Source organism: Miscanthus floridulus, chromosome 5, assembly GCF_019320115.1.
Source record: "Miscanthus floridulus cultivar M001 chromosome 5, ASM1932011v1, whole genome shotgun sequence".
In the NCBI taxonomy this organism is placed as follows: Eukaryota; Viridiplantae; Streptophyta; class Magnoliopsida; order Poales; family Poaceae; genus Miscanthus; species Miscanthus floridulus.
Window position 1 is genome coordinate 14,394,201 of NC_089584.1, and position 26,612 is coordinate 14,420,812.

The 26,612-nt window shown below is 48.2% G+C and overlaps 1 protein-coding gene across 1 annotated transcript; it reads left to right on the top strand.

Annotated features, from left to right (window-relative positions):
- The first annotated feature begins 12,945 nt into the window (after positions 1–12,945).
- LOC136454271 (aquaporin TIP4-3-like) lies at positions 12,946–19,379 on the top strand. The gene is made up of 2 exons (XM_066454749.1): positions 12,946–13,199; positions 18,977–19,379. The coding sequence occupies exons 1-2, from the start codon at positions 12,946–12,948 to the stop codon at positions 19,377–19,379; spliced, it is 657 nt and encodes a 218-aa protein (XP_066310846.1).
- Positions 19,380–26,612: the final 7,233 nt, after the last annotated feature.

A 26,612-nucleotide genomic window follows, 5' to 3' on the forward strand; every position in this document is an offset into this window, starting at 1 on the left:
CTTTCCCATCTTGAATTCCTTAGAGAGTAGGAAATCCCTCAATCTCTCATACCATGCTCTAGGTGCTTGTTTCAATTCATACAAAGCCTTTCTCAACTTGAACACATGGTTGGGTTTCTTTTCATCTTCAAAACCGGGAGGTTGCTCAACATACACAAGCTCATTGATGTACCCATTGAGAAATACACTTTTCACATCCATTTGGTATAACTTGATGTTGTGGGCACAAGCATAAGCTAGCAAGATCCTAATTGCTTCCAATCTTGCAACCGGGGCATATGTTTCTCCAAAGTCAAGACCTTTAACTTGAGTGTAACCTTGAGCTACTAATCTTGCTTTGTTCCTTATTACTATCCCATCTTGATCTTTCTTGTTCCGAAAGACCCACTTAGTTCCAATCACATTATGATCCTTAGGCCTCTCAACTAAATCCCATACATGGTTTCTTGTGAAGTTGTTTAGCTCTTCATGCATAGCATTGATCCAATTAATATCCCTCAAAGCTTCATCTATCTTCTTAGGTTCAATAGATGACACAAATGAGAAATGCTCACAAAATGAGGCCAATCTTGATCTTGTTTGCACACCTCTTGAAATATCACCAATGATAGTGTCTAAAGGATGATCTCTTGCAACATTGATTGGTTGAAGCACTTGCACTTGATTGCTAGCATTTGATTGATCACTTGGTTGAGATGATGAACTAGCCATTTGTTGATCTTGCACATTGCCATCACTAGTGCTTGCTTGGACTTGATCATGAGAACCATTAGCTTGCATATTTGAGTTAGAGAGCACTTGATTCTTGTCATCTTCAATATCAATCACCTCTCTAGGTCTTAACTCACCAATGTCCATATTCTTCATTGCATTGACCAATTGAGTGCCTCTTACATAATCTAGATTCTCATCTTCCTCTTGGAAACCATTTGTTTCATCAAACTCCACATCATTAACCTCCTCAAGAGTACCACTAGCCAAATTCCAAACTCTATAAGCCTTGCTAGTAGTAGAGTAACCAAGCAAGAAACCTTCATCACATTTCTTTTCAAACTTGCTCAATCTAGTGCCTTTCTTCAATATATAGCATTTACAACTAAAACCCCGGAAGTATGCTATGTTGGGCTTTCTTCCATTCAATAGCTCATAAGGTGTCTTTTCCATCATGGGGTGACAATAGAGTTGGTTGCTATAGTAGCAAGCCATGTTGATTGCTTCAGCCCAAAATGAATGACTCACATTGTACTCACTCAATATTGATCTTGCCATATCAATCAAGGTTCTATTCTTTCTTTCAACTAGCCTATTTGATTGAGGAGTATACTTAGCTGAGAATTGATGTCTAATTCCAAATTCAGCACATAACTCATCAATTCTAGTGTTCTTGAACTTACTTTCATTATCACTTCTAACTTTCTTGATTGTTGTTTCAAACTCATTGTGAATGCCTTTGACAAATGATTTGAATGTTGCAAACACATCACTTTTGTCAACAAGAAAGAATACCCATGTGTATCTAGTGAAATCATCCACAATCACAAATCCATATTTATTTCCTCCAATGCTAGTGTATGTGGTTGGTCCAAACAAGTCCATATGCATCAAATCAAATGCCTTAGATGTGCTCATCATGCTCTTCTTAGGATGTGTGTTACCAACTTGCTTTCCGGCTTGACATGCACTACACAACTTATCCTTCTCAAATGTGACATTTTTCAAGCCTCTAACTAAGTCATGCTTAATCAATTTGTTCAATTGTTTCATTCCAACATAACCAAGCCTTCTATGCCATAACCAACCCATGCTAGACTTAGTGATCAAACATGTTGACAATTGAGCTTCTCTAGCATTGAAATCAACCAAGTATAGATTCTCATATCTAAATCCTTTGAATATCAAGTTAGAGCCATCTACACTTATGATCTCTACATCATCCACACCAAATATGCACTTGAAACCAAGATCACACAATTGAGCTACCGACAATAGGTTGAAGTTCAAGCTCTCTACTAGTAGCATATTGGAAATGCTCAAATCATTGGATATTGCAATCTTACCAAGCCCTTTGACCTTGCCTTTGCCATTGTCACTAAATGTGATACTATCAATCCCATTGCCCTTGCTTTCATTTATTAAATTGAATATTCTTGGATCATCGGTCATGTGTTGTGTGCACCCACTATCAAGCACACAATGCCTTCCTCCGGCTTTATAATTTACCTACAAAAGAAGATCAGTTCTTTTTAGGTACTCAAACTTGCTTGGGTCCTTGTAGGTTAGTCACCAAGATCTTTGGTACCCAAATGGCCTTCTTCTTTGGGCCCACAATTGGTGTACCAATAAACTTAGCCTTCACACCATTGGTACCCTTATAAAGCATGTAACAAGAATCAAATTTGATTGAGAATACATTAGGTAGCTTATTCTTGTTAGTCTTGCAATTTTGCTCTATATGCCTAACTTGCTTGCATCTATTGCAAAACCGACCATTGCCCTTCACAAAGCTAGCTTTGGGAGTGACAAAGGCCGCCTTACCTTTCTTGGGGGTATAGCCTAATCCCTCTTTATTGAGAGAAAACCTTTGGCTACCCAAGCACTTTAGCAAGCAGGCATCTCCACCATAGGCATTGCCTAAGGCATGAGTGAGCTCATTCACCTCCTTCTTGAGGGTTTCATTTTCCACCATTAGTGATGTATCATTCATAGGTGGAGTGGTAATGGTTGTGCTACAAGAAGTGTTAGTAGGAGCAACAATAATGGGTTCATGAAAAGATTCATCAATAAGATCACATGTTAGTGCCACATCACATGTTACTATCACTTGCTCCTTCTTGGCTTCCTCCTTCTTGACTTGCTTAATGAGAGAGGAGTGAGCCTTTTCAAGCTTAGAGTGAGCTTTGCCAAGCTTCTGATGGGCATCCATTAGCCCCTCATGAGTGGCATTGAGCTCATCAAAGGATTGCTCAAGAAATTTTACTTTCTTGCGCAATTCTTTGCACTCCTTTCTCTTCATCTCATTGCAAGCGTGCACTTGCTCACACATGTCCAAGAGCTCCTCCTTGGAGTACTCCTCCTCATCATCATCATTATCATTCCTACAAGAGTCACTTTCACATTCATCATCATCACTCTCATCATATTTTACCTTGGTAGACTTTGCCATGAGGCATGTTGATGGAGTGTCAAAGATGGAGGGCTTGTTGTTGATGGCGATGCTTGCTAGTGCTCTCTTGATAGACTTATTGCCATCATCACTAGAGTCATCACTATCTGATGAGCCATCACTATCCCATGTGACCACATAGCCTCCACCCTTCTTCTTCTTTTGAAAGGTCATTCTCTTCTCCTTTTTCTCTTTCTTTTCTTTCTTGTCCTTCTTGTGTTTGTTCTTCTTATCTTCATCATTGTCACTATTGTAAGGACAATTTGCTACAACATGATCAGGGCTCTTGCAATTATAGCATCTTCTCACATATTCTTTGCTCTTGGTGTGATCTCTTCTCTTTCTTGCACCATAGCCCTTCTTCTTCATGAATTTGCCCATCTTGCGCACAAATAGGGCCATGGCTTCATCGTCACTTGATTCTTTCTTGGACTTGCCCTTGTTCTTTGATGATGATGAGCTAGCCTTGAATGATATACTCTTCTTCTTCTTCTTGTCCTCTTCTTCCTTCTTGTCATCCTTGTCATCCCCTTCCCTTTCCACACAGTATGTCTCTTGTGTCATGACATCACCTAGTACTTGATTGGGGGTAATGTCCTTCAATCCTCCTTTTATGATGAGCAATCTTAACATCTCAAATCTTGGAGGTAAGCACATCAAGAATCGATGGGAGACATCATCATCCTTGATCTTCTCTCCTAATACCTTCAAGTTGTTGACAATGACTTGCAATCGATGAAACATCTCTGGAATGCTCTCATTATCCTTCATCTTGAAACTTGTCAACTTGTCCTTGAGGATGTATAACTTGGCACTCTTCACCATCGGTGTGCCCTCATATGTTTCCTCCAATCTCTTCCACACCTCATTTGCTCTATCACAATCTTTGATTTGCTCAAACACCTTGGAATCAATGGCATTGTATATGGTGTTGAGAGCCATTGTATTGCATTGCTTATTGATCTTATCTTGATTGGTTGGATCATCGAGATCAATGATAGCATAGTCATTCTCAGTCACTTCCCATACTTGATCATTGATTGAACCAAGATACATCCTCATCTTTCTCTTCCAATAACCATAGCATGTGCCATCAAAGAATGGTGGTTTGCCCCCCACATGGTTGAACATAACTTGAGCCATAATTTGACACCGAGGTTGTTAAGCCTTCAATCAAACGGTGACCATGGCTCTGATATCACTTGAAAGGTCCTAATATGGCTAGAGGGGGGTGAATAGCCTATTTAAAATTCTACAAATCAACTAGAGAAATTTGATTAGTATGATAAATAGCATAATGCAAACTTGTTCTAGCTCTACAAGGGTTGTAAGCCACCTATCCAACAATTCTAGTTGCAATGATTACTTAGGCACACAAACTTGCTACTCTAAAGAGCTCAACTAGATGAATGTAAATAATAAAGCAAGTTCTCAATTCTAATTACACTAAAGAGCTTGTATTAACTAGTTTACAAAAATGTAAATAAGTGAGTAGGGTGATTATACCGCCGTATAGGGGATGAACCAATCACAAGATGAATATATAGCCAATCACCGGGAGAATGCCAAAGACAAGAGACAATCGATTTTCTCCCAAGGTTCACATGCTTGCCAACACACTATGTCCCTGTTGTGTCGGCCAACACTTGGTGGTTCGGCAGCTAAGAGGTGTTTCACAAACCTCGTCCATACGATAGGACACCGCAAGAACCGACCCACAAGTGAGGTAACTCAATGACACGAGCAATTTACTATAGTTACCTTTCGGCACTCCGCCGGGGAAGGTACAACTCCCCTCACAATCACCGAAGGCGGCCACGAACAATCACCAACTCATGCCGATCCTCCACCGCTGCTCCAACTATCTAGGTGGTGGCAACCACCAAGAGAAATAAGCGAAATCCGTAGCGCAACACGAATACCAAGTGCCTCTAGATGCAATCACTCAAGCAATGCACTTGGATTCTCTCCCAATCTCACAATGATGATGGATCAATGATGGAGATGAGTGGGAGTGCTTTGGCTAAGCTCACAAGGTTGCTATGTCAATAAAAATGTGCAAGATTGGTGAGCTACAGCCAGCCATGGGGCTTAAATAGAAGCCCCCATGAAATAGAGCCGTTATACCCCTTCACAGGGCATAACACGGGCTGACCGGATGCTCCGGTCTAACTGACCGGACGCTGCTCCTCAGTGTTCGGTCGCCCGGTGGTGGCCACGTGTCTCTTGCGTTCAACTATGAACGTTTGATCTCAATGGTCGATATGTTGACTGGACGCTTCGACAGAGTTGACCGAATGCTGAACCCTCAGCGTCTGGTCATTTACAGTAAGGGTCCAAACCGAGTTTTTGTCGACCGGACACGTCCGGTCATGCTTGACCGGACATAGCCCAGCGTCCGGTGCTTAACCCTAATCATTGTGTCGACCGACAACACGACCGGACGCAGCCTTTTAGCGCCCGGTCGTAGAGCGACCTAGCGTCCGGTCAGTTGACCGACGCCAGCGTCATTGCGACCAACTCCATTTCACTTCTAACTTCTCCACCCTTGCTTAAATGTGCCAACCACCAAGTGTATCACCTTGTGCACATATGTTAGCATATTTTCACAAACATTTTCAAGGATGTTCGTATTCCACTAGATCCTAAATGCACATGCAATGAATTAGAGCATCTAGTGGTACTTTGATAACCACATTTCGATACGAGTTTCACTCCTCTTAATAGTACGGCTATCTATCTTAAATGTAATCACACTCACTAAGTGTCTTGATCACTAAAACAAAATGGCTCCTACATTTTATACCTTTGCCTTGAGCCTTTTGTTTTTCTCTTTCTTCTTTTCCAAGTTTGAGCATTTGATCATCACCTTGCCATCACCATTGTCATGATCTTCGTCATAGCTTTATCACTTGGAGTAGTGCTACCTATCTCATAATCACTTTGATAAACTAGGTTAGCACTTAGGGTTTCATCAATTAACCAAAACCAAACTAGAGCTTTCACCCGTCTTCGAGCCGTCCCAGGCCTTCCTCTTTGGAAGCCTGGACTTCATCGTCGACCAGCTCTACGTGCTGCACCTCTACGAGGAGGCACCCATCCCGGCGCCTGTCTGGGGGATGCCCTTCATCGGCTCTGGGACTCCCGATGACTTCGACAATGAGGCATCTACGCTTCATTCCGAGCAAACGCTCTACTGAAACCCCACTGTGAATAATGTACATGCTGTTATTTACTCACTATTTGTTATCTTCTGCCAATTCTCTAGAGGGACCCCGCTATCTCTACCGCAACCGCCATTCGGCCGGTCCCACTATGGCCTAGTATCCCCCACGGATGCGTATGCCCAAGGGCTCCGAAAGATGTTGACGTCGCCTCCTCTCATATCCAAATTCGTGGGGATGGTGAGCTACGCTCCCACCTATTTCTACGAACTTGTAGATGATGAGGTTAAGAGCGATGGCTCCAGGATCGATGATGTGGCACCTAGCCACCGTCTGTCCCAGGAGTGCGCTATGGCGGATGCTCCAGGATAGCCGTTGGTGGTAGCAAAGTCCTTGCAGACTCATACCCCTCTAGACCCTCATGCGGGGGCCCTCGTGCTCGCATAAGAGCACGCCCAGGAGCTACGACAACAGCACGCTTGATGCAGCACATTGCGCCCCATGCGTGTAACCCGATGAGCAGTGCCCGGGGTCACGCCTGCTAGGTCCAGCGTGACATCATGGATGAGGGGAATGACCCCCCATGGTTTGCTCGGGCTAGCCAAAACATCGCCGCTGTGGCAATGCTTCTGCGCAGTATTCCCGAGCCTGTCGACCCCTAGGTGCGGGCGGTCCATCGGAACCTTTGGACATTGGTGGAAGCCGCCATTGTTCAATAGGCGGAAAGCTTTGCATCGCGACTTCGACTCGTGGCCTCTCTCCCCACCAGGGTAGTGGGGATGCACTAGACGGATCGCTCCATCCTCTCACCGCTATAGACACCAAGAGCGGCATAGGAGGCCACAACTACACCATGGTTCGACCTGGCACCTGCTCCACATCGACCGCCGGTACGCGAACGGCTTGGTCTGAACCAAAATGCTCACAGCGTCATCAGCAACCAACATCAGGCCCGGTATGATGATGACGTCCATCGGGCAGCAGTGAGGGTAGGCGACACGGGCCCTGGCTGGACCATCGAGGGTAGTGGTGAAATGCGCCTTAGGCATGGTCGTCGGCTAAACGATCAGAGTCCTAGCTCGGATGACCCGGGACCATGGGCCTTTGGCCAACGCATCCAGAGAGCGCCGTTCCCACAGTACTTTTGATCGCCCACCAACATCGCCAAGTACACCGGGAAGACGAACCCCGGTATATGGCTCGAAGATTTCTGGCTCGCCTACCAAGCCAAAGGGGTGGATGATGACTATTTCATCATTCAATATCTCCCTATCTACGTTGGGGAACATGTTTGAGCATGGCTTGAATTCCTCCCGCACGATAGCATCCGCGACTGGGCGAACCTCAAGAGGGTCTTCATCAGAAATTTCTAGGGGATGTATGTCCGCCCTGGTAACTCCTAGGACCTTAAGAGCTGCTAGTAGGAGCCCAGCGAGTCCTTGTGGGATTACATCCATAGGTTCTCCAAACAATGCAACTCCCTTCCTAATGTCATCGACGCGGACGTCATCAATGCATTCCTCTCTAGGACAACCTGCGAGTCCCTGATCCACAAGCTTAGGTGTCTGAAGCCCCGTACCACCCACGACCTGCTCGATGTTGCCACAAACCATGCCTCCGACGAGGAGGTGGTCGGAGTGGTCTTCAACAGAGGCTGAGCCAAACATAAGGCCAAGCGCGAGGACCAAGACGGGGGCCCCTCCACACTGAGGGGCAAGAAGAACAAAAAGGATCGGCGTCGATCGGCCAACACCGCGTTGGTCGTCGTAGCTGATCGCGTGGGCAAGCAGCCCCAGCAGGGCCTGCCTGACCACTTCAACAAGCTCATGGATAGACTGTGCACCAACCATGCCTACCCCATCAAACACCTCTACAAGGACTGTGAGCTCCTCAAACATTTCCTGTGACAGGCCGGCGGGCCAAAAGAAGGAGATGGCAAAGAGGCGGCAGAGAATGGAGGCGCGGCGGGCAAGGACGGGGATAGCTTCCCCACCCCCAAGGAATGGATCATGATCTTTGGGGGATCTGACACCATCTGCTTCAAGCGCCAGCACAAGGTACGCTATAGAGAGGCATGCGCCGCCGAGACGGCCGTCCCCTCCTTCCTTAGCTGGTCAGAATCTCCGATCACCTTCGATTAGAGGGACCATCCCTCCCACGTCGCCAGACCAAGACGCTACCTGCTCATCATTGACCCCATCATCCGCAAGAAGCGCCTCACCAAGGTGCTGATGGACGGAGGCTGTGGCCTCAACATCCTCTATGTCGACACCCTCGACGCCATGCGCATCCCCCGGTCGGAACTCCGCCCAGCGGGCTCTCCCTTCCATGGCGTGATCCCGGGAGCACAGGCGTACCCGCTCGAGTAGATCGACCTGCCTGTCACGTTTGGCAACCGAGACAACTTCCGCTCGGAGGTCCTCACCTTTGAAGTGGTGGACTTCCCATGGTCCTACCACGCCATCTTGGGGTGGCCATGCTACGCTAAATTCATAGCGATCCCCAACTACACCTACCTCAAGATGAAGATGCCGGGACCGAACGACGTCATCACCGTGGGCAGCGTCTTCTCGCACGCCTTCACGTACGACCGCGAGCATTTTGAGCTCGCCACCGCCGTCATCAACTCATCCGAGCTCGCTTATAGTGGGATTTTTTTTAAATAATATTTTTTAATGATTAGTTGCAAATGTAGTATTTGATTAAAAAGAACAGCAAATCTAGTACGGACACCTATCGGCCGTCCAGGAGCTGACAAGTCACCGGAGTGGGCCGACTCGTACCACAAAAGGCCTATCGGCGGGGGGTGTCGGCTATCCGCTGACCAATAGGACTATCGGCTATCCGCTGACCGATAGGCCTATCCGCACACAGTGCAGGCTGCAGCTGCAGCACATGGATGCATGCATGCCATCGCTGTCGTGTACTCCGTACTACATGTCGTCATCTACAGGACACTGGAGTGTGTACTGGTAGTGGTAGATTGCCTTGGCCTTTATTTCTTCAGTGAAGAAGAGCAGAGCAGAGGTTTTAACAGCGGCACAGTGAAGCACTGAAGCTCAAACCACTAGCCGTTGACTGTCGTTTAGCTTCATCCATCTCGCCCTTTAAATCCATTTATTTATTTTCTTACTACGTGATAGGATTTGTACAGTGGGCTACCTAGATACACCTCTGTGTTACCTACCAGGCCTACACACAAAGAATCTAATTAAACATGTCTCTATCACATACTACAAGGTACAAGTATGTACTCCCTCCACAGGGGCCGCATGAGAGGTGCCGCCTTCGGGAGGGAGGGAGGGAGGGAGGGAGGGAGGGAGAGGAGCGCCGCTGTGAGGGTCGGAGAGAGGGAGAGTGAGGGCGCCGAGAGGAGAGGGGGAGTGAGGGCCGAGTGTGGAGATGGAGAGGGAGGGGTTAGGCGCGGCGCCGAGGGAGACGGAGTGCGGGAGGGGAGCGTAACCCTAGGTGTTGCTTATATATGAGCCTGGGGGAGGATAGATGTGGGGTTTTGCTTGGGCTGGGAACTGGGCCACTATTTTTGGAGGCGGGCTTTATAGTGTGCCCGCCTCCGAAAATGGATTTTTGGAGGCGGTTTCTTTAAGATGACTGCCTCCGAAAATAGAGGATTTTTTGAGGCGGTTGCCTTAAGACCCCCGCCTCCGTAAATCGATTTTAAGAGGCGGCTAAAAGTGCCCGTCTCGGTAAATAAAAAATGCCCGCCTACGTTAATCGTAGGCATTAACCATGGCAGTTGGATTTTATGACCGCCTCCGTTAATAAAAAGACACCATCTTGTAAAATCATTTTGTGTAGTAGTGCGGACGGATGACGATGGAGCGAGCGGAGTGTCTGGGACAGGATGCGGCGCTACCGGCGATGGGCGCGCGGGGCACGACGTGACAGCCGACGAGCGTGTGGTGGTGGAAGGGGGCGTGGCAGGGCGGAGTGGGGAGGACGGATGTGTGTCCACGCACTCACGCCGTGACGGGCGGATGAGCGGATAAGCGCAGTGGATATATGTTTTTCGAGAGAGAGAGAGCGCATGAGTGGATGAGAATGAGTCGCATCCGGACGGGTATCGTAGTTAAAATGTGAAAATATGACACATAGGTGATAGGTGCTAACACGTACTTCAGCTATATTTTAGCATCTATGGTTAGTGGCCTGAGAAACACTTCAGCCGCATTTTAGCGGCACTTTTTGGTCTGATTTGCACTCAAAAAATTAGACCAGCATTTGTTTTATTTTCTGCTTCTAATAAAATCATGGCAAAACTTTTGCCGTCCTTTTGGAATAAAAAACATTTTAACAGCGCACTGGAGTAGGAGCAAATTGGATAGAAATGTGACCCAGCATGGTCAAGCATGCTAATTGATGCAAAAGCATTCTACACAGTCCACAGTAGCTGCTGGCAAGTAGCCTAGCTTATTGTGACCCAGCAGGGATTCAGTGCCGTCACCTAGTACAAGTGCTACAGTAGCTGCTGACACGTACCTACCTTATTGTGGAATTTTTAATAAATAATATTTTTTTAATGATTAGTTGGAAATGTGGTATTTGATTAAAAAAGGACAGTGAACCTAGTACGGACACCTATCGGTCGTCGAGGAGCCGAGAAGTCACTGGAGTGGGTCGACTCGTACCGCAAAAGGCCCATCGGCGGGGAGTGTCGGCTATCCGCTGACCGATAGGCCATTCCGCATGCATTGTAGGCTGCAACAGCAGCACATGGATGCTCGTGTACTCCGTACTACATGTCGTCATCTACAGGACACTGGAGTGTGTACTGGTAGTGGTAGATTGCCTTGGCCTTTATTTCTTCAGTGAAGAAGAGCAGAGCAGAGGTTTTAACAGCGGCACAGTGAAGCACTGAAGCCAAACCACTAGCCGTTCACTGTCGTTTAGCTTCATCCATCTCCCCCTTTAATTCCATTTATTTATTTACTTACTGCATGCTAGGATTTGTACAGTGGGCTACCTAGGTACACCTCCGCGTTACCTGCCGGGCCTACACACAAAGAATCTAATTAAACATGTCTCTATCACGTACTACAAGGTACAAGTACGTACTCCCTCTGTAGGGGCGCACGAGAGGTGCCGCCTTCGGGAGGGAGGGAGAGGAACGCCGCTGTGAGGGTCGAAGATAGGGAGAGGGAGAGTGAGGGCGACGAGAGGAGAGGGAGAGTGAGGGCCGAGTGTGGAGACGGAGAGGGAGGGTTCAGGCGCGGCGCCGAGGGAGACAAAGTGCGGGAGGGGAGCGGCTCTGGGAGACCGTAACCCTAGGTGTCGCTTATATATGAGCCTGGTGGAGGATAGATGTGGGCTTTTGCTTCAGCAGGGAACTGGGCCACTATTTTTGGAGGCGGGCTTTACAGTGTGCCCGCCTCCGAAAATGGATTTTTGGAGGCGATTTCTTTAAGATGACCGCCTCAAAAAATAGAGGATTTTTGGAGGCGGTTGCCTTAAGACCCCTGCCTCCGTAAATCAATTTTAGGAGGCGGCTAAAAGTGCCCATCTCGGTAAATAAAAAATGCCCGCCTACGTTAATCGTAGACATTAACCGCGGCGGTTGGATTTTGTGACCGCCTTCGTTAATAAAAAGGCACCGTCTTGTAAAATCATTTGTGTGGTAGTGCGGACGGACGACGATGGACCGAGTGGAGTGTCTGGGACGGGATGTGGCGCTGCCGGTGATGGGCGCGGGGCACGGCGCGATAGCCGGCGAGCGCGCGGTGGTGGAAGGGGGCGTGGCACGGCGGAGTGGGGAGGACGGATGTGTGTCCACGCACTCACGCCGTGACGGGCGGATGAGCGGATAAGCGCAGTGGATATATGTTTTCAAGAGAGAGCGCATGAGTGGATGAGAATGAGCCGCATCCGGACGGGTATCGTAGTTAAAATGTGAAAATATGACACATAGGTGATAGGTGCTAACACGTACTTTAGCCATATTTTAGCATCTATGGTTAGTGGCCTGAGAAACACTTCAGCTGCATTTTAGCGGCACTTTTTGGTCCGATTTGCACTCAAAAAATTAGACCAGCATTTGTTTTATTTTCTGCTTCTAATAAAATCATATCAAAACTTTTGCCGTCCTTTTGGAATAAAAAAACATATTAACGCGCACTGGAGTAGGAGCAAATTGGATAGAAATGTGACCCAGCATGGTTAAGCATGCTAATTGATGCAAAAGCATTCTACACAGTCCATAGTAGCTGCTGGCAAGTAGCCTAGCTTATTGTGACCCAGCAGGGATTCAGTGCCGTCACCTAGTACAAGTGCTACAGTAGTTGCTGGCACGTACCTACCTTATTGTGGAATTTTTAATAAATAATGATTTTTTAATGATTAGTTGTAGATGTAGTATTTGATTAAAAAGAACACCTATCGGCTTTCCAGGAGCCGACAAATCACCGAAGTGGACAGACGGAGGGTGTTGGCTATCTGCTGACCGATAGGCCTATCGCCGCTAACTGTACACATGCAGAACAAACTCATGGATCCGCTGCATGCATCCATGTGCTTTTTTTTGAGAAGTGCTGCATCCATGTGCCTTCAATTACCTGTTGTACTGCCGTTCATTAGTTGCTGGATGGCCGGTTCATTAGTTGCTGGATGGCCGGTCCAATCCATACATACGGACATGCATGTGATACAGGAGGGACGACGAAGGGTAGCAATGCCGGAGGCGCCCTGACGGCGGTGGCGCTGGTGGTGTCAGTGATCGCGACGGCGGGGCTCCACATCTCCGGCGGCCACGTCAACCCGGCCGTGACGCTGTCGCTGGCCGTCGGCGGCCACATCACGCTGTTCCATTCCTCCCTGTACATCGCCACCCAAATGCTGTGCTCCTCCGCGGCGTGCTTCCTGTTAGATCATGGTACCTCTAAAATGTAGATCATGGGGTAAACATCTTACTTAGATGGAGAAATTTGTTTCTCTACCTAGCCCTGGCGTAGTTGCGCCGCAGCCGCGTGGACGCCGGTGTCGTGGGAGCTCGGCGCGGTGGAGTCCAGCATAGTGGTGGCGATGCAGAGGCGATGATGACGCGAGGTGCCGCGGTCTGGTGGTGATGGCGAAGTCAGTGGGTCTTCCCATCGCTGGCAGCACTCTCTTTAGATCGGGTTGGGTTTAGCTGTTGGTGGTTCATGGCGGCTCAGGTCAACCTCGTAGTTAGAGTTCTGATCCCCATCTCTCTTTATAGTGCTGTGCGATAGGGGTCCACCAACCACATTAGGGTTGGGCGCCCCCGATCAGGGCGCAGATCCAAGGACCCAATAGGCCGTGGAGATCAACTAACATTCTTCCCCTTGATCTCACTACCATCTTTCAATTTCATATCATTTACTTTTGTTCATTCCATTACAGATTAGCGCATAAAGCATGTTTCATCGTCACGGTCAATTATCGATAGATTTAACAGCTACAACACACCACTTTGTTCTAAAATAGATACTTTACTTTGGGCCTTCTTTTATCTAGGATTTTTTTGGCTTTCCCTTAAACCAATGCCGGCTACATGTTCTCTGAACACGTTGGGTGGTAAGCCTTTTGTAAGCGGACCCACGAGCATCTTTTCGGTACTTATATGCTCAAGACTTATGACATGATTCCGGACTTTATCTTTCACAACATAATACTTTATGTCAATGTGTTTGACAGCATCACTTGACTTATTGTTGTGAGCATACTGTACTGCCGGATTATTATCACAGTATAACTTAAGTGGTCTATAGATGTCGTCAACCACCTTTAAACCGGATATGAACTTTTTTAGCCAGTTCACCTGCCCCGTTGCCTTATAACACGCTACAAACTCGGCATATATTGTGGACGATATAGTGACGGTTTGCTTTGAGCTTTTCCATGAAATAGCCCCCCCTACGAGAGTGAATACATATTCAAATATGGATTTTCTATCATCTCCCGCATAATTAGAATCTGAATATCTTACTATATGGAGTGAATCTAATCTTCTATACGCCATCATGAGGCTTTTCGTTCCTTGCAAATAAAGCAAGACTTTCTTTACTAATTTCCAGTGTTCTGTTCCAGGATTGCTCTAGAATCTACCAAGTAACCCAGTAACAAATGCCAAGTCAGGGCGCGTACATACTTGAGTATATTGCAAGCTTCCGACAGCTGAAGCATATGGAACCGTTTTCATTTGATCGATCTCATACTGATTTCTAGGGCATTGAAAATCTCCATATCTGTCGCCCTTGACTATAGGAGTAGGTGAGGGACTACATTTGTGTATACTAAATTTCTTTAAGATCTTTTCTATATATGTCTTTTGTGATAGTCCTAATACCCCTTTACTTCTATCTCGGTGAATCTCGATCCCTAGAACGAACGAATCTTCACCAAGATCTTTCCTATCAAATTTTGAGGACAAAAACTTCTTTGTCTCTGGTAGTAGACTGACATCACTACAAGCAAATAAGATATCATCCACATACAGGACAAGGAAGATAAACTTTCCATTCTTAAACTTTGCATAGACACAATTGTCCTCTACATTCTCTTTAAACCCAAAATTTCTTATTGTCTGATTAAACTTCAAGTACCACTGTCTTGAAGCTTGTTTTAATCCATAAATGGTTTTCTTTAGGCGGCATCCCATTCGTTCTTTTCCTTTCATGACAAAACCTTTCGGTTGTGCCATGTAAATATTTTCCTCCAAGTCCCCGTTGAGAAATGTCATCTTTACATTCATCTGATGTAATTCTAAATCGTAATGTGCCACTAATGTTATTATGATTCTGAAGAAATTCTTACATGAGACTGGAGAAAAGGTCTCATTGTAATCAATCACTTCTCTTTGCGTAAAGCCTTTTGCCACAAGTCGCTCTTTATATCTTTCTATATTTCCTTGAGAGTTAAGTTTTATTTTATAGACTCATTTATAACCTACTGTTTTGGCTCCTTTAGGAATTATTTTTAAGTCCCAAACTTTATTGGCATTCATAGATTTTCATTTCATCTTCCATGGCCTCAAGCCACTTTGATGAATGATCACTTCTCATGGCTTCTTCAAATGAGGTGGGATCATCCTTTATTTGAAATTCCTCAGTGTTGTATACTTCATAGTCAGCAGTAATAGCTGATTTTCTAACTCTTTAAGACCTTCTAGGAGCCTCCATATCTGACACATCTTCTATTTGAGGCTGTTGTTGCTCCCCCTCATGTGTGGCAATAGGTTCTATAGGTTCCTGCAGAATATGTTCCTCATCGTCATTCATTGTTGCCATAGGCAGAATAACAATAGGTGCTGGCACCATAGTATCTTGCTCTGTCAGTGCAGCGACAACAGATAGTGAGAAAAATGGCTCATGAATTATCGGAGTGGGTGCATGCACCCGCTTCTCTTCAAGGTCAATTTCTCAAGCTACCATGCTCTCCCTCATCATTTCATCCTCTAGGAAGACAACGTGTCTCGTTTCCACAAACTTTGTATGTTTGTCTGGACAGTAGAAACAAAAACCTTTTGACTTTTATGGGTAGCCAATGAAATGGTAACTTACTGTTTTGTGATCTAGCATCCTAATGTTTGAGTTAAATACTTTAGCCTTAGCAGGACTCTCCCCATATGTAAGTGGTTTAGTGAGGGTACTCTTCCTGTCCACAACTCATACGGTGTTTTGGGCACCGACTTACTTGGTACTCTATTGAGAATATGAATAGTGGTTTTTAACGTCTCCATCCATAGGCTCAACGGTAAGATCTGCCTTAAATATCTTAAATTTATCCAATGCTTCTGTTCTTTCTTTGATTGGATAAATATAGCCATAACGAGAGTAATCATCTGTGAATGTTATGAACGAATCATAACCATCCACACTCTTTATAGGAAACGGACCACAGATGTCTGTGTGAATAATTTATAAAATTCTTGCGCTTCGTTTAGCATCTTTCTTAATTTTCTTTATATACTTTCCTTTTATGCATTCTCTATATTGTTCTAAATCTGAGAACTCTAATGGAGGAAGAATATCATTCTTAACTAGTCTTTCTATTCTCCCCCTCGAAATATAGCCTAAACGACAGTGCCATAATTTCGACGACACATCGTGAGCTCTCTTTCATTTTCTGTTTACATCCGCAGACGAGGATACATTCTCATTGTCACACGCAACATTTCCATCATCGCATACAACATTCACATCATCACGTAGTGATAACAAATAGTATGTGCTCTCTTATGCCACCATTTTTATAGTACCACTCTGTCACCAGCTGCTTTATCAGCTGGGTAGCATATGTCTTTGAAGAGCCAGTGAACTGACTCTTTATTCTATCGAGGTACTCGGTGACCGTGTCACACTCTGGGATTGAGCCCACAACTGCATGCTCAACCGTGTTCTCTCTAGTTGCCCAAGCGGTATTAGCCTCGTTTGTCACCCTCACCGGTGCCACAGGCTCAGTGGGACACGGTGAGGTGACTACCCAGTCCACCTTAGCCAAGAAGAAGGCCAGATCAATCTTTTTCTTTCACTCCATGTAGTTGTCACCTTTGAGAGTGGGGGATCTTTTTGATACAACCCATCAAGTTGTATCCGCCTAGCAACACAATTCATATAGAGTGAGAACATAAATAATAACAACAATTGCATGTCTTGATTCCAACGTTGATCAAAATTAAAACATACAACTGTTTATACATTAAATCTACATCACCGTTGGGCAGAAATAGAAATAATGCATAAAATCATTAAAATTATGATACTGTTATTAACAACGTTGGTCAGAAAATAACAACATCATAATCATGTCAAAATCTCTTTTTCTCCAATTAAATATCACGTTGGTTGATTACGATATTGTTGTTAACAACGTTGGTCAGAAAATAACAACATCATAATCATGTCAAAATCTCTTTTTCTCCAATTAAATATCACGTTGGTTTAAAATAACTAGAGAGTAAACAATTTCTTTAGCAGCTAAAAAATAATCTCAATTTATTGAATTTTACCCACAGGAAAAATCTCTTTTCTATTTTCTTTGAGCAATTTATCCATTTTCAGGAAATAAAACTTTTACTAGAAAAGAAAAAGAAAAAAAATCTGACTCATTTCTTTCACTGTTGTTGGCCCAACCGACAAAGCGGCCCATGGCTCACAGCCGCGCGTGCGCTCTCCCTCGTGCTCCCCCGTGCCCAGGCCGTAACTTGGGCCTAGGCCGGGAAAATGGCCCAGTGCTCGTGCCCGCCTCGGCCGAAAGCCGGCCCGGCCGTTCGCGGCCGCTCGATCAAGATCGACGGCTCAACTTCTTTTTCGCGTGAACAAAACCACCGCCGCGACCATCTCACCCAAAACCCTAGCTCACTCGCCCCTCCCTCTTCTCTCTCTACGCCCGCGCTCCTTCTCCCTCAACGCAGCAGCAGCGAGCAGCGACCGGAGCCGAGAGAGAGAGAGAGATGGCACCGTCGTTCGTGGCGGCGAGACCTCGCTCCCCCGCGCGGCTGGCCCCCTTTAACCCTAGCCTCACTCTCCTCCCTCCCCTTCTCTCACTTCAGCACGCAGCGATCGAGAGCGAGAGCACAGTGGAGTATGGCACCAGCGCCGACCCCCTCGCCGGCGCGCGCTCCCCCCAATGGGTGAGCGCGCCATCGTCGAGCGGACTAGCGGCGGTGCCCTTGGCCGGAGCTCGCACGGCTCGGCCGTCTTCCCACGCGTCGCCGAGGCAGCAGCGCGGTGAACGGCGAGGTAGGCCCCTTCCCCTTTTTCCCCTTTCTCCTTTTCTTCATCTATTTTTGGATCTTCTTCTCTGTTCTTCTCGGATTTCATCCGATTGGGGATTAAGGTTAGGATTACGTCAAGTTAGGGTTAGGGTTTGACTCACTGGAGTCACTATTCATCTTTCCCATCGAGTTCTTCGTGGGTTTGAGCTCAGATTCGGGTTCTTCTTGAAGCCGAGTCCCTCTTCTTACGTCTTTCCTTCACCCAGTTGGGGTTAGGGTTTCGCTAGGGTTAGGATTAACCCGATTCATTTTTTCAGTTTGGGTTCGGTTGAACCCTCTGATCTTTTCTTGCCGCGCGGTGGCGGTGGTGACCGGTAGTTGAGTGACGCCCGCCACCCCCGGTCTCTTTTCATTTTCTTTTACCCGGTTAGGGTTAGGGTTTCAATCCAAACTGGATCGAACCCTCTGTTACTCTTCGATTTCTTTTCAATTCTCTACCCCATACTAGATCTACACACTGACAACCTAGCTCCGATACCATTGTTAGATCATAGTACCTCTAAAACGTAGATCGGGCGGTAAACATCTTACTTAGATGGAGAAATTTGTTCCTCTATCTAGCCCTAGCGTAGTTGCACCGCAGCCGCGTGGACGCCGGTGTCGTGGGAGCTCGGCGCGGTGGAGTCTAGCGTAGTTGTGGCGATGCAGAGGCGACAGTGACGTGAGGTGTCGCGGTCTGGTGGTGACGGCGAAGTCAGTGGGTCTTCCTGTCGCTGGCAGCACTCTCTTTAGATCGGGTTAGGTTTAGCTGTTGGTGGTTCACGGCGGCTTAGGTCAACCTCGTATTTAGAGCCCTGATCCCCACATCTCTTTATAGTACTGTGCGACAGAGGTCCACCAACCATATTAGGGTTGGACGCCCCCGATCAGGACGCAGATCCAAGGGCCCAATAGGTGGTGGAGATCAACTAACTTCCTGCTCAGGTGGCTCACCGGCGGGCTGGGCACCCCGGTGCACGTGCTGGCGGAGGGCGTGGGCCCCGTGCAGGGCGTGGTGGCGGAGACCGTCTTCACCTTCCGCCTCGTCTTCGTCATCTATGCCACCATCCTCGACGCGCGGAAGCTGCACCTGGGCGCCGGCCCGCTGCTCACCGGCCTCCTCGTCGGGGTCAACTCCATCGCCGGCGCCGTCCTATCCGGTGCATCCATGAACCCGGCCAGGTCGTTCGGGCCCGCCGTCCCCACGGGCGTCTGGACGCACCACTGGGTGTACTGGGTCGGCCCGCTCGCCGTGGTCGTGTACGAGTGCAGCTTCATGGCGGCCGCTCGCACGCACGACCTGCTGCCCCAGGACGACGACCCATGATCAGCATGATTCATGCGCTGGGTCGATCGGAGGGTGATTTGGCTTGATTTGAGCTGGCGCCGACGGATTGTGATTGAGATTGATCGACCTTTTGCATGCGTGCATGCTGTCTCGGCCGGTCCAGTCATTCGTGTGTGTGTGTGTGCAGTGTGCGTGGTATATACAGTGTACGTACGCGAGCTTGGGTTTCTTCTTTGATTTTTCCACATGTTTTGCTATTGTTTGAGAAGGCTTCTTCTCATGAAGAAAACTACAAAATTTCGTGTGGGTCTGCATACCTGTGTTCCAGTAATTGTATGGTTGAGCGAATCCAAGCATACACGTTAATACACGCTTACAGGCTAGTTACAGTAGCACCTTTTTTTTTGTTTTAGCTATAGCTAAAATAAACACACAGAGCAAATGTTTTAGTTAAAACAGCATGGCTAGCGTCCGAACGGACATGCGCGACCGGACGCCCCCGTAGCCCGCCCCTATCTGCCTTCACGCCGCAGCCCGCAATGTTTGTTGCATTGGTACAAGGCCTGCACCTGCTGATTAATTAATTCGCGACAACGAGATGGATCATGCATGGTGTTCTCAATCACAAGTCGATCGCCCGTCGGCCGCATCGCCGCCGCCTCTTGCTGCCTGCCGTGTCGACGACACTGTCGTTTTTGCTGCCGTGGCCAGCATCACACCACAGAATGCACGGCGATGAAATTAACCTGCAGTACGTGCTAGTGCCCGAGCTAGCGATGACCAGCCGGCCGGCGGCGATGGCGCCGGCGATCGACCTGCATCCTGCTCAAGGCATTCGAGTTTCGCAGCCACGCGGAGGGATTCAGTGCAGTCACATAGTACAAGCTACAGTAGCTGCTGGCAAGTAGCTAGCTTATTGTGGAATTTTTTTAAATAATATTTTTTTAATGATTAGTTGCAAATGTAGTATTTGATTAAAAAGAACAGCAAATCTAGTACGGACACCTATCGGCCGTCCAGGAGCCGATAAGTCACCGGAGTGGGCCGACTCGTACCGCAAAAGGCCTATTGGCCGGGGGGGTGTCGGCTATCCACTGACCGATAGGACTATCCGCTATCCGCTGAGCGATAGGCCTATCCGCACGTAGTGCAGGCTGCAGCTGCAGCCGCGGCTCGGGGAGTCGTTGACCCCAGTAGTCCCGGACTACAACAAACCAACCTCCTCGACGACCTTCCGCCCACTCGAGGAAACCAAGGCGGTGGGAATCGACCGCACTGACCCTATCAAGACGGTGCGGATCGGGACCCAGCTCCCCGCCAAATAGGAATGCGAGCTCGTCGACTTCCTGCGCGCCAATCGCGATGTCTTCACATGGAAGCCTTCTGACATGCCGGGCATACCGCGGGAGGTCGCCGAGCATGCGTTGCGCCTCATTCTGTGTCGCTTCGACGACGAGAGGCGCAGGGCCATAGGCGAAGAAATTGCCAAACTCCTGGCAGCCGGATTCATCAGAGAGGTATTCCACTCCGACTGGCTTGCCAATCCTGTTCTTGTTAAAAAGAAGACCGGAAAATAGAGAATGTGCGTTGATTATACTGGCCTCAACAAAACGTGTCCGAAGGATCACTTTCCTTTGCCACGCATAGACTAGATAGTTGACTCCACCTCGGGATGCAAGATCCTCTCCTTTCTGGATGCCTACTCAGGCTATCACCAGATCACAATGAAAGAGTCCGATCAGCTCGCAACCTCCTTCATCACCCCGTATGGTTTGTACTGCTATGTAACCATGCTTTTCGGCCTGAAGAACGCTGGCGCCACTTATTAGCGGTGCATGCAGCAATGCTTCACCGAACAGATCGACCCGTTCGACCAACCTGATCAAGTCGACCGGCCAAAACCAACCATCGCCGTCTATGTTGATGACATAGTGGTCAAAACGGCTCAAGCTTGCGACCTGATCACAAACTTGGCCGCGATATTCGCGAACCTCTGAAGGTTCAACATCAAGCTGAATCCCGAAAAATATGTTTTCGGGGTTTCCAAGGGGAAGCTGCTTGGATACATTGTGTCCGAGCGTGACATCGAGGCAAACCCCGAAAAGATCATGGCTATCTCCAACATGGGACCTATACGTAACATCAAGGGTGTACAGAGGCACACCGGCTGTCTGGCTGTCATAAGTTGTTTCATCTCCCGGCTAGGCGAACGGGGGATACCACTCTACAAACTCCTCAAAAAGATGGACGCCTTCATCTGGACTGAGAAAGCTCAGCAGGCTCTGGAGAGCCTCAAAGCGTCACTGACATCGGCCCCAATCCTCGTCGCTCCCAAACGGGGAGAACCCCTCCTCCTCTACGTCGCGGCAAGCAACCATGTGGTGAGCGCCGCCCTGGTCGTCGAAAGGGAGAAGCTGGGACACCACCTTAAGGTCAAACGACCCGTATACTTCATCGGGGAGGTACTCACCGACCCCAAGGTCCGGTAATCCTAGGTGCAGAAACTCCTATACACCATGCTGATGGCAACCCGGAAGCTCCTGCACTACTTCATCGACCACGAAGTCGCGGTCGTCACATCATACCCTCTCGGAGACATCGTCCGCAACCGCGATGCCGCGGGATGGATCTCCAAGTGGGCACTCGAACTCATGGGCCATGACATCAGGTATATCCCCCATACCGCTATTAAGTCTCAGGCACTCATAGATTTTGTCGCCGAATGGACGGAGGTCCAGCTACCGACCCCGAACGTCACCCATGAGTACTAGACAATATACTTCGACGGGTCTATAATGGCGCCCGGCTCGGGGCTAGAGTGGTTCTGATCTCCCCGGATGGGAGTAGTCTCCGCTATGCCATCCGCCTCCATTTCTCGACCTCAAACAACGCCGCAGAATATGAGGCCCTCATCAACGGGCTGCGTATCACCATCGAGCTCGGCGCTATTCGACTCTACGTCCGCGGCGACTCGAAGTTGGTCGTTGACCAAGTCATGAAGGAGTCCTCTTGCAAAAATTCCCTCATGGCAGCATACTGCTAGGAGGTGCGTAAGCTCGAGGACAAATTCCAGGGGATCGAGCTACATCACGTCCCCCGAAAGGACAACGATGCCGCCAATTTCTCGCAAAATTGGCCGCCAGGCAGGAGCTGTCTCTGAGCGGGATCTTCGTCAATGATCTCCACGAGCCGTCTGCCCGCATCTTGGAAGGTTCAATCCAAACACACCCCGACACCAACCTAACGCCCGAGGGCTCCGATCTCGATGCCAAGCCGGCGCTCGGGAGCTCCAACCCCAGTGCCTCCATGACGACGACCGCCAACGTCGCCATGTTGGCACTCGATCAAACCGACTAGCGAGCGCCACTACTCGCCTACCTCCTCGAGGAGGTTCTCCCACCCAAAAGGACTAAAGCCCGATGGATCGCTCGACACGCCAAGACCTTCATCGCGCTCGATGATGAACACTACAAATGGAGTCCATTGGGGGTGCTCATGAAGTGCATCCCTACCAACCAGAGGAAGCAACTCCTCCTCGAGGTCCATGCCAGGATCTACGAACATCACGCGACCCCGAGGTCGCTGGTCGAAAAAGCCTTTCGCCAAGGTTTTTACTGGGCCACCGCACTACGAGATGCAGAGGAGGTCGTCCATAGGTGTGAGGGATGCCAATTCTACGCTTGGCAAACTTATTTGCCGGCACAGGAGCTTCAAACCATCCCCATCACCTGGCCATTCACGGTCTAGGGCCTAGACATGGTAGGACCCCCCAAAAAGGGCTCGGGCGGCTTCACTCACCTGCTTGTAGTAGTTGACAAGTTCACCAATTGGATAGAGGCCAAGCCCATCACCAACATTCACTCGAAAGAGGTGGTCAAATTCTTCCTCAACATCATCTACCGGTTTGGCGTTAACTTCACTGGGAAGAAGTTCCTAGACTTTAGTGATGGATACGACATCAGGATCGACTGGGCCTCGGTCGGACATCCACGTACTAACGGTCAGGTCGAGCATGCCAATGGCATGGTACTCTAAGGACTTAAGCCACGCATCTTTGACTGACTCAACAAGTACATCGAGCGATGGGGTGCAGAGGTCCCAGCGATCCTCTGGAGCCTGATAATGACCCCGAACCGATCCACAGGGTTCATACCCTTCTTTCTGGCCTACGGAGCTGAAGCAGTACTGCCCTCCGACCTCAACCACGGTGCCCCAAGAGTGAAGGCTTTCGACCGTGACCGAGCCACGGAGGCTCAGCAAGACACAGTCGACCTGCTCGAGGAGGCCCACGAAACAACCGTCATCTGCTCCGCTCGCTACCAGCAAACTCTCTGTAGGTACCACAAAAGGAAGATCAGGGGAAGGATCCTCGAAGTTGGTGATCTCATACTCTGGAGGACCCAATCAACGAAGAAGAAACACAAACTCTCTCCACCATGGGAAGGTCCCTATACGACGCCTACCGACTGAAGGACGACAGCGGCAATGTTCTCACCAATACTTGGAACATTGAGCAGCTATGTCATTTTCTCCCTAAATTCGGTCTTACCGCTTTTATTCAACACTTGCTCCTATAAAGCACCCCAGCCCGAACACTTTCGGCCCCGGTTGCTCGGGGCTCCATGAGGGTACAATACCACCTCTCTTTTTTACTATCACATGGTAAAAACTTTTCGCCCGAACGAAAGGGCGTTGCCCGAATGAAAGGGCATTCCATTCCTTTGATTACCCTACATGACTTTGTTTTTTACTCCTGATCGAGCGCACCCTGCCACGACCTATGGTTACGAGCAGCCAAGCCTCATGGGCCACGCCCAGGTTCTTAAAGTTGCAGCCTACGGAACGAACGACCAGGTGTGAAAAAGAAAGGATAAGAACAAAGCTATGCTAGGATAAAAACAAGGAATGGATAGTGATTCTATCACAAAGCAGAACTAATATATTCATTGATACAAAAACTCTTCACACGGGGGCTCCCCTACAAACTTAACGATTACATTTGCTGGCTACTTCTACTCCAAATGCTACTGTTGCTGCTCGACGGCATCAGCTGATGCCAAAGGTGAGGCCACAACACATGTTGCCAGAAATAACCACCACCATAAGGGCCCTGCCCGGTTCTGCTCCCTCGACTTCGGCGAGCGCAATGGGTACCTCAAGGGCATCATACCCATAGATGCTCAGCAGAAGAGCATGGAGCTCTAGACCTTCTCATGCAGTCGAGGCAGCTCCTAGATAGGGACGCTACCCACCAAAGTATGGCCGCTGTGGATGGAGGATGTCTCATCAAACTCTCTGAACTAGCCAACCTGAGCAGCTGTAGGCGCAAAAACCTCCACCGACACGGTCCTGGGTGACTTTCCCTCTGACAAGGCTCGTCCAGTGAAGATCCACCGAAAAGAGTCTGCGTACTGCTTAATCCTGAAGAAGGCCTCGCAGACGATGATGAAACCGGTGATGTGCAGCGCCCTAGCCGGATTGAGGTGCTGCAGCTTTAGGCCCCACTCATCAAGGAGTCCACACGGGATCCAGTGCGCCACTTCCTTTGGTGGAAGCTGCCCCTTCTCGACAAAGGCGGCCAGCACCACCTCAGATGGCCTCCAGCTCAACATTGCACTCTGGATTCATGAATGAATCTGTGAGTTCTCCCACTCACCTACCCTGTCTCTCACTAAGGAACCGTGATGACACATAAATGCTCTTGGCAAGAAGGAAGAAGGAGGAGAGGCGGCAGATGGAGAATAGGTGAAGGAATAGGGCGAAAGCCCTCTCCCTTCCCCTATTTAAGGAGGAGGCGCAACAGTTGAGGAAAGGAGAAAGGTTGGGGCAAGAATCCCTCTCCCTTCCCCCATTCAATGCAGATGGGATATAAAGGGACATGCCCTGACCGATGCAACGCACCCTGTCGCAGAACCGACCAATTTATAAGAATACAAGTATAATGGCAATCCGCAAGCGGTCGCACTGTCATACTTGAACCCATATAAACCCGGTAGTCCGTCGAGTACCACGACGGGTCTCGATAAACGATTTACAACAACCAAGATCGTACAGGATTCAACATACATGCCACATATTACATAAAGTTCACAGATATGTTTCATCATCAGAGTACGAATAAAAGTTATTACAAAACAAGTTTGATAAACAAAGCGGAAGCAAATAAGTTCGAGATAAAGTTTTCCAACATAGTTTACTACAGTGCCAAACCAGATCACGGTCCACAAAAGCAAGGATAGGAATTACTAAGGAAGCCTGCCCAAGGCTTACTCCTCATCCACAGCGGGATAGAAGCAACTCTTGCAATAACCATGATACACAGTGCCATCTGCAACAATGGGAAAATAAACCCTGAGTACGAGAAGGTACTCAGCTAGACTTACCCGTCATGAACTAGAAATAAAATGACTCCAAGGATTATGCACGGCTGTATAAGTGGACGTAACTTGACAACATTTTGCGGAAAAGGCAATTAACCGTTGTACAGTTGTGATTCTTTATCAAGTTAATTATAACTATCCATTTCTAGGTTAGCAACTATCCTATGCCAAACATGTGGTATATTATTTAGAATCATACAATAGTAACCATAGCAAGTATTGTAATTCCATATTCATTTGAACCATCATGTTTCATAACACAGTTACTACGATGTTGGAGCTAGCCAAGTTTCTCACTATCCGGGAGAGACGGCGATTCGAATCGATTTCAACCAGCTGGGAATTTATTCCTAACACAAACCCAGATCTATCAGCCACGATAGTCTTAGGTCACCTTTGGTACAACTCCGGTACACATTTCGCGGGTTCGTACTGCGCCGCACAATCTGGAACACCAGATGCCAGGATGCTCAGGCCAAACCTGCCCTTGGGCTCAGTCTGATCGTTCCCCGGAAGGAGCGCACAACAGAACGATTCCCGGCCTGAGTTGAATTACTCGGCTTCGCGGTCGGAACGAGTTATCCGGCCAGCTAAGTGAGAGGCATGCGTTCAATCTTGTCAGAAGTTCCAACAACGGTACGGTCCTTGATCGACACAGACGGGGATAAGTCCACACCCAAGACCTCCATGCCTTGTTGTTTCCCTATCGACCTCCCGTCCTGGTCTCAATTTACTTTTACCACATGGTTCTGTTCCACGATAGCAGATATAGCCAACCGTGCTCCGGTATCCACCTATATCTCGCAGGTGACAGGACATCACCCGACTTCTACCGGTCTAAGCATGGCTAAGCATAAATTCGATCCTGGACCTATACCGGTTAAAGGGTTAA